The following is a 12,291-nucleotide window of genomic DNA, read 5'->3' on the forward strand; positions in this document are numbered from 1 at the left end:
AATTCATCACCCCACTTGGAGTTTTTGCTAGCTAATGTGTAAACGGTTTAAAACAAGTCTCTTTTAAAAAACAAATACGTTTGTCCAGCAAGTGTCCCATTAGGAGAGTTTCCGCAATAGTGAGCTTTTACAATTCCAAAGAAAAATCATTTCCTTTTGTCCATTTTGTTAGTACCGATTAGTGCGAGTTTCTTTCTACTCCGTCGCAGACATGTATGACACCAGGGTTTTTTACATAAAAGGACAAGAAAATCTCTTTTTTCGATATTATTATGCCCGGATTGTAGTCCTTCGAGCACTTACATTTAGAATAAGGATAAAGGAATTATTGTAACTTTGAAAGCCTTGGTACTTGCAGTGTAGTATGACATTAATGAAAATACCCTCTGTCGAATACAGAGGGTATTTGCATTAATGCCATATTATACTGCAAGTCTGTCACTCATATGTTTGTCCATTAATACGGAGATTATTATCATCACTTAAGCCTATTCGATATGGTTTTTCGAACATATTATAATTGGGGGAGCGCACTCATTTGTCCGAAATTTGCCACCCGGACCACACAGAGTTCGTTCGCTCTAGTATTTTATGTTATCCTGGGGATACCAAAATATCCTGCTGACTAAATATGTTTGTCGGTCATTTCACCATAGTGTTTGGTAGAAAAATAGGATTGATACCGTAGGCGGTTGAGCTCACATAATATTTTAAATCAAAATGACACAAAACACGAAACAAAAATGATGTTAGTAAGGAATTAATAAAAACATTATAAAAATGGTTAGAGGGTTTATACTACAACAAACAATGTAGCGAGCTGGTCCAGCTAACCGGGCTGGTTAGGTTAGGCGACCTGATGCATTCTTTTTCCGAGACAAGATGGGTCGATTCGGCGGGATAAAAGAACAACGTTTACCATGTGATCGCATATTTATTAATCTTTAACAGATGCAAGATAACGGCAAAGCCTTATGTTATCAGCCACTGAAACTGTTACTATGCATATTAAAGGACTTTTTAAATAATTGCATTATGCAACACTCGTTTTAATTGTATGTTGGGGCTGTTTCGTAAGTGTCATAACTCAACCTCGATCCCAGGACAAGTTGTCTCTTTTTGAATACCGGACGGCGAGACGAACATGGCCCTGGTGGAGGCTGGTCAAAAATCTTTGATTTTCGCAGATTTTTAATTAATGCACTCGTGTCTCGTTTATCAGGAATTTTATACTTCCTAGTCTTTGGTAAGCGAGTTTCAATTTAATTATTAGGGTCTGGATTTTATCGTGATCGATGGAAATAGAACTTTTTAGTGAAGACTGGACCTTGAAGGCTTTAGGTCGTGATGGCTCTAACGTATATTGATATTTTAAAGCGAATATCTTTCGCATTAAATAATTACATTTTTCAGTTTTGCCTGAAACCAAAGCAAGTCATATGTTTGGAAGCTTTGTTAAAGGGGAATGATGTGGTGGCAGTTCTGCCTACTGGATTTGGAAAATCAATTATTTTTCATTTACTTGCTGATCTCTTCCCAGTTAAAAATGAAAAGAATATTGTTTTGGTCATCAGCCCTTTAACTTCCATTATAAATGATCAGGTGAAATACTTGAATGGGATTGGTTTTTCTGCTGCTGTATTGAACTTGGAACAGAGGAAGTTTGAGGCAGATGAGAGCTTGTTTGGAAGTAATGATGCAGTGGAGGACGACCATGATGGTACAAATATTACAATTGATTGTGGTATTAAAAACGGAGATATTAAGATTTTATTTGCCCATCCAGAATCCTTTTTATCTGATCAAGGGCGTTCAATTTTAAAGAGCAAAATTTATCAACAAAATGTGGTAGCTTGCGTGGTTGATGAAGCGCATTATGTTGAAATATGGTAAGTAAACTAGCTCTAGCTGGCTATTCAAGAATATAGATTATAAAATTATAAAAAAACTTTGGTGGTTTTTAAAATTCATTTTATAAAATAATAATGAAGTAATGTAGGTATGTATATAGCACATATCATATGAAATATTTAACAAAACTGAATATATACAGTATAAAAATCTGTTATATATATATAGCTATATGTAATATATATATGAAAATATATAATGAAACTAATATAAACGAACATATCTTTTGACAAGTTGATAATATATATCTGTTGGTACATAATATAATAAATTGCTAATATATTAGCTATACAAAATTTTAAAAAAAACACTCCATTTATATGTTTTAGGGGTGCTGAATTTCGTGAAGATTTTGGAAAATTATGCACACTGAAAGCTCTTTTTCCAAGCACACCCATGATTGCTTTGACAGCAACTGCACCCCCAAGCAAAATAAAAAATTTAAAAGAGAAACTATGTTTCAGTCCTTATTGTAAGGTTGTTGTTGCAAATCCAAATAGAAAAAATATATTTTTAAAGAAATTGCCAAGACGCGGAAACAACTTTGGCTTAAGAAGCTATGACGATATTTTAGTTCCCATTGCTAAAGAGTTAAATAAATTACGGGATGATTATCCCATGACAATCATTTACATGAAGCTAAAATATTGTGGCTATGCTTATTCGTTATTTCAGCAAACAGTAACTCCAAATAACACAAAACTATTTTGTCAATTTCATGCTCCTCAAACATCTAGAATTAAGAAAGAAATCTTAGATGAAATTACAAAACAAGATTCGTCTATTAGAGTTGTGTTTGCAACCACAGCACTCGGGATGGGTGTTAATGCACCAAAGGTTACTGAAGTTATCCACATAACGCCTCCAGCCAATATTGAATCTTACATGCAAGAAATTGGTAGAGCTGGAAGGCGTGGGCAAAACTCAACTGCAACATTGTATTACAATAATGCAGATATTGCTGTTAATAAAAATAATGTTGACGATAGCATGAAGTGCTTCTGCAAAACAGATCTGTGCTTAAGGAAATTTATTCTAAATTTCTTTGGTTTTAAAAAATATGAACAAGATAATTGTTGCTCAAATTGTACAAAGTCTAATTTGCTGATAAAAGAAACAACATTACCTTGCCGTGATTTAGTATCAGAAGATGCTTTTAAATGCTTACAAACTGAGCTGAAAGAAATTATTGAAACTTGGAGACTTTCGCTATTGACTACCCTTGATCAAACTTATGAACTTCCATCTATCAATAAAAATTTGGTTCAAACACTATTGAGTAAACTTCCATTTATAAGATCTAAAAATGATCTGTTATTTGAATATGATGTTTGGGATGATCAATATGCTACCACCATATACGATAAAATAAATAAGTATGCCCCAAAGCATAAATAATTTAGGTATATATATAAATATATATAAACAAACTTTAAAATATATAGTATATAATATTCACTTCTGATAAAACAAACTTGTAAGATTAAAAGCACTCAGTAGACAGAATTTAAAAAAGTTCTACTTTTTCTGGAGGTTTGAATTATCAGCAGTCAATGTTAGCATAAATAATATATATACGTTTATGGAACTCACCTTGATATAACAGATTCTTACTTTATAAAATCCTAGGGAACATATAGCTGTAATTTATGTTTTTCTAACCATTTTTGATGTTCTACAATATTCAAGTAACGTAGTGGGGAACGTTTAATATCAGGAAAACTTTGATGAGCTCTTCCAACAATGTGGCTAAATGGGCGAAGATTAAGCAGGTCGTTTGTCATCTCTTTTTCATCAGATATGGACTCTCGTTTAGAGTGTTGGACCGATGTATCATGAATATTTAGGTTTTGATCATAATTTTCTTTGATTTCTTTTACACCGCTCACAGCCTTGCACACTTTGCTAATGGATTTTATTGTTTTATTTGCTCCCATTCTTTGCACGATGTGTTTTTCTAAACGATTACTGATTTCTTGTGATAGATCATCTTCAATGTTTTGCCCTGCTCCACCTCTCCAATTTGAAAAGTATCCCCATTTGAACTCCTCAGACAATCTAGGTGTCAACAAGCATTCTACTTGTGCAATGCTTACAAACATCCTATCGCATATTTACTGTATGCACCAAGTGATCGAAATATTGACAACAAAAGCTTTTGATTGATGAGGTTTCTGTCACCATCTCCTTCTTTAGCTGTATCTTTCATCTGAAGGATGAGGACTGTTAAGAAAATGATACACAGACCGTAATTTTTCACTTGATCACCATCTTCAATTGATTTTTGGAGAACAAATTGATCGACAAAATTATCCAGTAAAGTGTTAAAATATTCTTTTTTTACCTCTTTGCTAGCATGCACCAAATTTTTAGGAAAGGGATGTCTTTTTGGTTCATCTTCCAATGTATCCATCTCCAGAAAAGACATTGCTGCTACAACAACATATGCTCTACCAACACTTAAAAACAGATCTTCACTACCTTCGTATTAGTCTAACACTTTACCTGGGGTTGAATTCCTTCTATTCATTTTCTCCCTGAAATACTTCAGTGTTCCTATCTGGTTGACAGAGTTTGCTGAGTAAAGCAGAGCAAATGAATATTGAAGTAAAGATGCCTTACAGTGCCACATTGCAGCTTTGAAAGGGGAACAATGATCCACCCGGTCTGTTGGTGTGTGATTCCCAGCTAATAGGGATTTCGCACCAGCGAAACGGACTCGTGTCAGCTGATCACCACTAAACATTATTTTCATGTCCTTCATTGGATCTTCGTTGGTAAACACAGTGTGAGAATATGATTGACCTGGCTCAGCTGTGTTTTCAGGTAATGGTGTATTGTCGATAATTGGCATGTCAGTCAGTTTACCAGCCTTTTGGTATATCTCTGCAATCCATTTCTCATATGTTCGCAGGATCTCGACACAATCTGCATACCTTGCTTCATTTGCATCAATGATCGGCATTGAAATTATTGTTGACTTTTGGGACATTTTGTCACTAAATCTGTTGTCAATATGATCTGGGATTACTTTTTTTAAAAATTTAAATTTTGGGAAAAACTCAACCAGAATTCTTCCAATCAGAACCTTTGTTGTCTGTCTGTAACATTCCCATTCTGCCATATTGACAGCAAATTTCTTCCTGTCCATATATCGAATATCTCCAATTGGCTGGTTGTTTGGAAGATGGTCAAAAGGAATTCTGTTTGCGATTAGATTTGTTGCAAAAAGATGGTAATCTTTGTTGTCAACACCCTTTCTTGTCTCTACTAGTACTTTCAGATCCCAGTTATCGCCGCTTCCTCTGAGTGTTGTGTTGTTTTTCACTAAATCAATCGCCTTTTCCATATAGTGGCTTCCAATCAAGTTTAACAGATTTCCTTTCATCTTGTGTGACAGGCATACTCCTAGTTTGTTGAATCTTTCTTGTAACTAGAATATAAGTACCCAACATAGCTTAATTTAGTTGTTCGTTATGTTTACTTATATCCAAAAACATGTTTTAATGAAAAGTTTTAATATATATATATATATACATTTAGAATTTTTTGGATAAATTTTCACCTTTCTATAAAAAGCAAAATAAGAACAGAAACTTTTTCTATTAGTCGGAGTTAAAATCTCAAGAGCATTTCCCATTATTTACATCTTACATCTACTGACTTATATATTACCTTTTTGCTGCATCCACCCTCAATGATCAAAACAGTGTTGACTCTCTGATATAAACTAAGTTCATGCCACCGCATTTGCATCAGTATGGAATATATGAAACAAAATTTGTTTTTAGTTTCAAGTACAATATCCTTTTGCCCACACACAGCACTAAGAACATCAACAAGTAATAGATGATTTTCTTTGATCTCAGCCCACAGTTTTTCAATATTAAAATTTTGCATCTCTTCATACCCTTTTTTGTGTAAAATTGATGGTTTTTTTCTTGTGGCAAGTTTTTTACAGGAACTTTTCAAATTATTAATATAATTATTTTTCAAATATGTAGATATAGTTGGACAGTGGTTAATGATTGTATTTGCTACTACCATATTATTATTGGATTTAAGCGCTGTTTCCAGTTTTAATTTTTGCATTGCTGGTATATTGTCTTTGGGAAAAACAATATTGCGTGGTTGCAGTTGTGTGGTAGGAACTTCAGTTAACTCCTTGTTTTCAGCAAAGTTAAGTTGCTTTCTAGATTTTCCTTTTTCGTTCTTTTTCTCACTTTCAATAGTTTGATTTTTCTCGTTATGCGGAGACAATATGCCACGTTTGACAGACATGTTTTGTCGTAACTGAATTTGATTCAGTTGAACATTTTTCCGAAAGTCTGACATTTTCTCGACAAAGGTGACACAAGACTGACATATAACAGTTGGAAGAGCATCCAGTTCCGTTGTTCTTAACCCACATGTTAGACTTATTTTGTTCTCAATGTTTTTGTTTTTTCCAATATTGCTGAATATTTTTATAAACAAAGATTTTTGTTTTAATTTGGCACATAACCTGCAGAAATTTCCATCATTGGAAGTGTTACGAAAGTAAATCTTCTTAGGAGTAGCTGGCTTAGCCATTCTTCTATACCTTGAATAAAAAAAGAAAATTTTTATATTTAGCAATATAGATGTATATATATAAATGTATAGATAGCTTTGTGTTTTTATCTTATATATAATCCCTTACCATTTTAAGAGTTAACAGAATTCTTGCAATATGTAAAATCTGTGTAATTAGCATGGAAAATACATCCAATCCTTTATCTGTTTTTGCGTTGATGTAGCTAACTGCGCTTACTTTGTATTCTGATGTTCAGTAGTAATAATAATAATAAATAACTAGTAGCTATCTATCTGTAACTATATATATGTCTACACTTCTTGTTTTATAACTAGCTAGCTCTAGACAATCTCTTGGTCAGTTGCTAATATTAATTTGAGCATAAGTAGCATGTAGTTACATACAAGCACATCTGGACTGAGAGTTAACTAGTTAAAACTAATTGAAGCCATAAAAGTTTCTTGCCAAAATGTATTTTTCAAATATTTTTTTCTGATACAAAACATGTATGCACAGTGTCGGCCATCTTTATTGTTTACAGTTAGTTTCAGCGTGAATATTTCACGGACCGAGTGACGTTTTATCTTTCGCATAATTAGGTGAAATTCTCGACCAATCACGGCTCGGAATAAAACCAGCCTCCTCCAGGGCCTTTTTCGTCAGACCTATCAATAAGCGCAGCGCCGATGAGAGACAAAAAGCCCTGGGAACGAGGTTGTGTCATAACTATCATTATCTTTATGTAGACTAGCGTAATTAGCCTGGAAACCATCATTTTGTGGAAGCGAAAATTCAGTATAATGATCATTCACCTGTAAGGACAAGGTATGAATTCAGCTCAATTAATGAAAGAGTGTAAAGGGTCATATTATTATTGTAGCCAGAAATCCGATATTCAATTTTAAAAGAGAAGCATGTCCAACCGGGTGAGACTTTTCATGCATATGCAAACCAACCCCGGAAGGTGGAATAACGTCATCGTACATCTAAATGCAGAAACACTGGTATACAAAAACATAAAACATTACTATACCTTTCCTTTATTTTACTTTTTGCAAGCCAGAACTACCCAATTTTAAATGAGCAACTATAGATACATACGCTGCAGCTCTGTTATTTTCTTTAACTTGGAATATTTCTTCCTTCAAAGTTCATTTTGGTTTTTTTTGATTTCAATGAAATTTTGTACATTATTAGTTTCTACTGACAAATAATCGTATCACATCTTTCTTGACTGAAGAATTATACCACTTAAAATTTTCTTTCAATTTCAAAATGGAATAAATCTTCCTAAAGTGCCTCCTAACTTTAAGACACTGTAGCAAACATTAAGATAAGCGTTTTGACTTAAAAATGATATTTTCGGAATATTTAATTCTTTGCCAAGAAAGTTCCAATTATTAAAAAAATACATCTTCCTTCAATCTTCCGAAAAATTTCCTTATGTTAAAGCGGTATAAATTACATTTTGGGAAATTCTAAAAAAAAACTTTGACATATTCATTTAGAAACAACAATGATTGTAAAATTTATGATTCTTTATTATTTTACTATAAGAAACTAGTATAGAAAGTGTTGCGGAGAGGTTGCCAAGGCAAAGGCATTAAGCACGGCAAGGAAAGGGCACGGCAAAGGCAGGCAAGGAAACAGGGCACGGCAAAGAGGCAGACAAGGAAACAGTAAGGCAGGGGTAGACAAGGCATGGTAGGCACAAGCTAGGCAAAGGCATTGAGCACGGCAATGAAAAGGCACGGCATATGCAGGCAAGGAAACAGGGCACGGCAAAGGCACACAAGGAAACAGGAAGAGGAATCAGTAAGGCAGGGGTAGGCAAGGCACAGGCAAGGCAAAGGCATTAATGAAGGCAAGGAAAAGGCACGGCATAGGCAGGCAAGGAAACATGAAGAGGAATCAGCAAGGGGGTAGGCAAGAAGAATTACTTGCAAATGGCGGCAGAAATTTTGACGAAATTCTTGGGCTTGTTGAAAAAATTTGTCTGTGTTTTTAGATTTTCTTTCTGCAATGTTTTTCTCTTGAATATTTCCTCGCTCTTCTGTATGTTTGTTTCATGTTTACATAACTTCGGTACAATTGAAAACGCGTTATGATTGGTTAACATTTCAATTTCAAAAGAGGACAATAGGTTTATATGATCATATATCATATAAAAAATAGGACGTGTTTTATCTTTAAAAATTCGATCATATATATATGATCATAAAAATTTTCATCATATAACGTATGTTACACGATCAAATTTATAGTATATGTCATATAAAATTTGATCGTGTAAAAGCGGCTTAAAGCGTTTGTATTCGCCATATTCTATATCTTGCATGTAAAATATAAAAGTAAAATATAAAACTGTAAATATCTAAAACTTTTGTAGGGTCTGGTATAACCGAGAAAATGAAATATTGGGGGGGGGGGGGGGGGGGTGGTAAGTAGATGATGACGTAATTTTGGGAGGGGGTCGACCAAATGATTACGACTGATTACATGGGGGAGGTGGGAGTAGAAATTAGGCAAAAAATTGATTACGTAATATGTGAACGCTCCCTATGGCAATTCATTTTTTGGAAACGATATAGCTAACTAAATATCTGTATAATGGGTATTCCTAATCAAAACAGAATAATCTCAATTATTGTGTCTGGGCATGTCACAAACAATTTTCCTATATACTTAGTAGCCAGCAGCTAACCTTGGTGTCTGGATGATCAAGTATACCTGCCTTTTTTGACATGACATTGTGCTGTATAAATGAAAATGATGAATGTATGCAACTCTCCCCTCCACGATTCAAAAATTACTATTATTCTCAATACAGCTATAGCATTTAGTCATGATTACCTGGTTATTGTAGGTGCAAGATAATTTGTTTTTCTCTGCCCTGTCCAGGATTTGAACCTGGATCTCTCATTTACATGAGTATCATAGCCGTTAGACCAACAGGGCATGAATAAATATATATACAAAACTTCACAGGTGCACATTTCAACAAATAACTTGTTATAAATAAATAATTTTTATGATAAATTGGGTAATTTTTATTTTATAAAAAAGAAAATTTTCCTTCAATATTCTTTTTGGCGGTAAAATAAGGTATGGTCTGTAAAATATACTAAATATCATTATAACAAAGTTCTGCTAAAAAGAATATAAGTTTTAAGACTTCTCCAATTCTTAAAACATGTACTCCAATATTGGCCACAATAGATAATAAGATCAAAATTTGAAAATATATATATAAACAAAACCAAAGCAAAAAAAAGATTTGATTTGAGGACATATGTCCCTTCTATATATTATTAATATTCCATGGGCCGGTGACACATTTTATTTAGACAATGATGCTAGAATGGTATCTGGCAATGTTGTATATACAGTTAAGGTCAAGTTACAGAAAGGGAAATTATTTCCCGGTGTAGAAATTATGAGATTTTCCAATTGCAAATTATTTTTAATTTCTGAAAGGTGTTCTGACTGCAAAAATGAATGTGATATAGATGATTGTACAAGAAGCGCTTGTCTGGATTTAGATGAGTTGCAGCACGACTTAATATTTTGATTTGCATCCACACCAATGGACATGTGCATGCATATGCACAGGCAGAAAATATATTATAAATGAACAGAAAAATGTTTGTTTTTTGAAAAAACTAGCTACCAGTGTCTGTATTAGCTAATCCACAGTTCGTTCCGGGCACAATATTTCACGAGCCAATGATATTACATTCTGTTTATAATCTGACGAATTAGAATCCGTAAAAATATGGCACCTAGTTTGGGATATTTAGCACGAGGGTGCCGATAAGCCGCATACGCCGTAAAAAGTGCGGGCGTTTTCGGCGAGTTCGGCGTTTTGAAAAAAATTCAGGTATTTGCCCGAAAAAACCCGCATAGTCCCGAACAATGCCCGAAAAAAAAAAGATTCACCACAAATGACTCTCGAAGAATTATTTAAAAAAGTATAAAAATTAAAATGAACTAACTATGTGATAGCGAAGTTCTTAAAAGAACTGTTTTTTATGATTTGTGATAATATTTACTTGATAAATAACTTCAAACGCATTCTTTTAACTGTCGTCCGCCATGTTTATGTTACAAGGTGTTGCATTTCGGGAATGTTCCGGGCGAGTTCGGGCGTGTTCGGGAAAGTGCGGGCGGTTTCGGCCGACAACCGTCAATTTAATTCGAAAAGTCGCCCGAACTCGCCCGTATATATGCGGGCGTTTGCGGCTTATCGGCACCCTCTTTATTTAGCTAGAAAATCTGAGCCACTAAATTATGTTTTATGCTTTAGTTAGGGAGCTTTTTAGGGGTGTGAATGACCTAAAAGTGAAAAATAGTGATAGCTCTACATAACCTTCCATTTTCACTATATTTTTCAAAATAAATACTATGGACAAGGTTGCAAAAAACACATTATGGAGGTTGCATTTATTCTTTTATTTATAAAAAAAGTCCAGGCTCTTCTGCTAAAAAGAATATATGTCTATACCAATGTTCTTTTGCTGATTTGGCTAAACTTTTGGTTCTTAGTTTTTTGTCTAAAATTGTTAGAACCAACATATTTTGTGGATAATTGTAGATATTTGATGGTACTTTCCTAATCAGAGCATAATTAACTCATTGTGCAGTATGTGTATGACTAGAAAATATGTCTTAAGGATCATTTAAATCTAGCTACATAGCTAATTTTATGCCAGCCAAGTAGCCAGTTTTATGTCAGATAAGTAGCTAGTGAGAAAAACAGTTTTGTGCTGGTTAACTACCTAGTTTATGCTGCTAGCTAGCCAATTTGGTAGTGTTATACCAGCTTATTTTGCCACATATGTTGGTAGTTTTTTGCTAGTTAGGTGTGGGTGAGAAGAGGTTCATTACATGTAAAAAATAGTGATATACTAGCTAGCTATTCATACTTCCCTCTTTCGTTTTCTTGAAAATATCAGTTCGTCCCCATCTTTAAAAAACAACAAACACTCCATCGCTTTGCTCCTTGATAAACACGTTTTCTCGCTTACTATAAACTGTACTAAAGAATGACCACATTAAATTGCTGGATTACTGTGATTTTTTGTTTGAATTTTTATAATTCGGATGTATAGGGACGAAATCGCATAGAAATGCTATATACTCTCCATCGTACTTCTTTTCCCTTATATTTGGCTTATATAATGAGGAAATAGGCTCCGCTACTCTCCGCAATAATCTTTAAACTCATTTCAAGCTTACGCATTCTATTTATCTTTTAATACTTGCCAACATAAATTAAGGAAAAATACAGTTAGTAGGAAGCACTACTGTGTCTATAAACTGCAAATACTGTGCAAATAAGTAAACAACATTTTGTCGATAAAAATTATTCATCGTTAAAAAATAAATTGTCGGTAAAAAATTTCCTCGGAAAAAAAAATTCGTCCGTAATGTGTATTAGTCAAAAGCAAAGCTTTATCACTTTTTGCCGACGAATGTTTTACCGTTAGTTATACGGTTTGACATTATTCCATAGTTATCTTGTGTTTTCCTTGTCTGGTGAATAAATAGAATAAAAGCAATGCCGTCAATAATAACCGAACGTTTTAATATACTATAACCCTTTCCCTGCCGCTGCCTATGAATTTGAATCTGAATACCCTTAATTATTTGCTTTCGTACATTTTAATTTGGCATTCTAACCTGAAATTTTGTTTAAGCACTGCCTAGCTTAAAAAAAAGAAATAAGAAAATTTTAATGCACATCTTGACCAAAGTCATACCAGTAAACGTTTTCGACATTAATATTAAAAGAATTTGTGCACAACTGGCCATATATCATAAAC

The 12,291-nt window shown here is 33.8% G+C and overlaps 1 protein-coding gene across 1 annotated transcript; it reads left to right on the top strand.

The window, feature by feature from the left end:
* The first annotated feature begins 1,347 nt into the window (after window positions 1-1,347).
* Window positions 1,348-3,309, top strand: LOC130625205 (ATP-dependent DNA helicase RecQ-like). The gene is made up of 2 exons (XM_057440267.1): window positions 1,348-1,889; window positions 2,241-3,309. Exons 1-2 carry the CDS (start codon window positions 1,348-1,350, stop codon window positions 3,307-3,309), a joined length of 1,611 nt encoding a protein of 536 aa, XP_057296250.1.
* Window positions 3,310-12,291: the final 8,982 nt, after the last annotated feature.

Source organism: Hydractinia symbiolongicarpus, chromosome 14 (assembly GCF_029227915.1).
Source record: "Hydractinia symbiolongicarpus strain clone_291-10 chromosome 14, HSymV2.1, whole genome shotgun sequence".
In the NCBI taxonomy this organism is placed as follows: Eukaryota; Metazoa; Cnidaria; class Hydrozoa; order Anthoathecata; family Hydractiniidae; genus Hydractinia; species Hydractinia symbiolongicarpus.

Excerpts from the sequence above, each read along its gene's own strand:
- LOC130625205 (XM_057440267.1), top strand. The coding sequence starts at position 1,348 with ATGGCTCTAACGTATATTGATATTTTAAAGCGAATATCTTTCGCATTA. Across the intron at positions 1,890-2,240 it reads GCGCATTATGTTGAAATATG|GGGTGCTGAATTTCGTGAAG; the intron begins GTAAGTAAACTA and ends TATATGTTTTAG.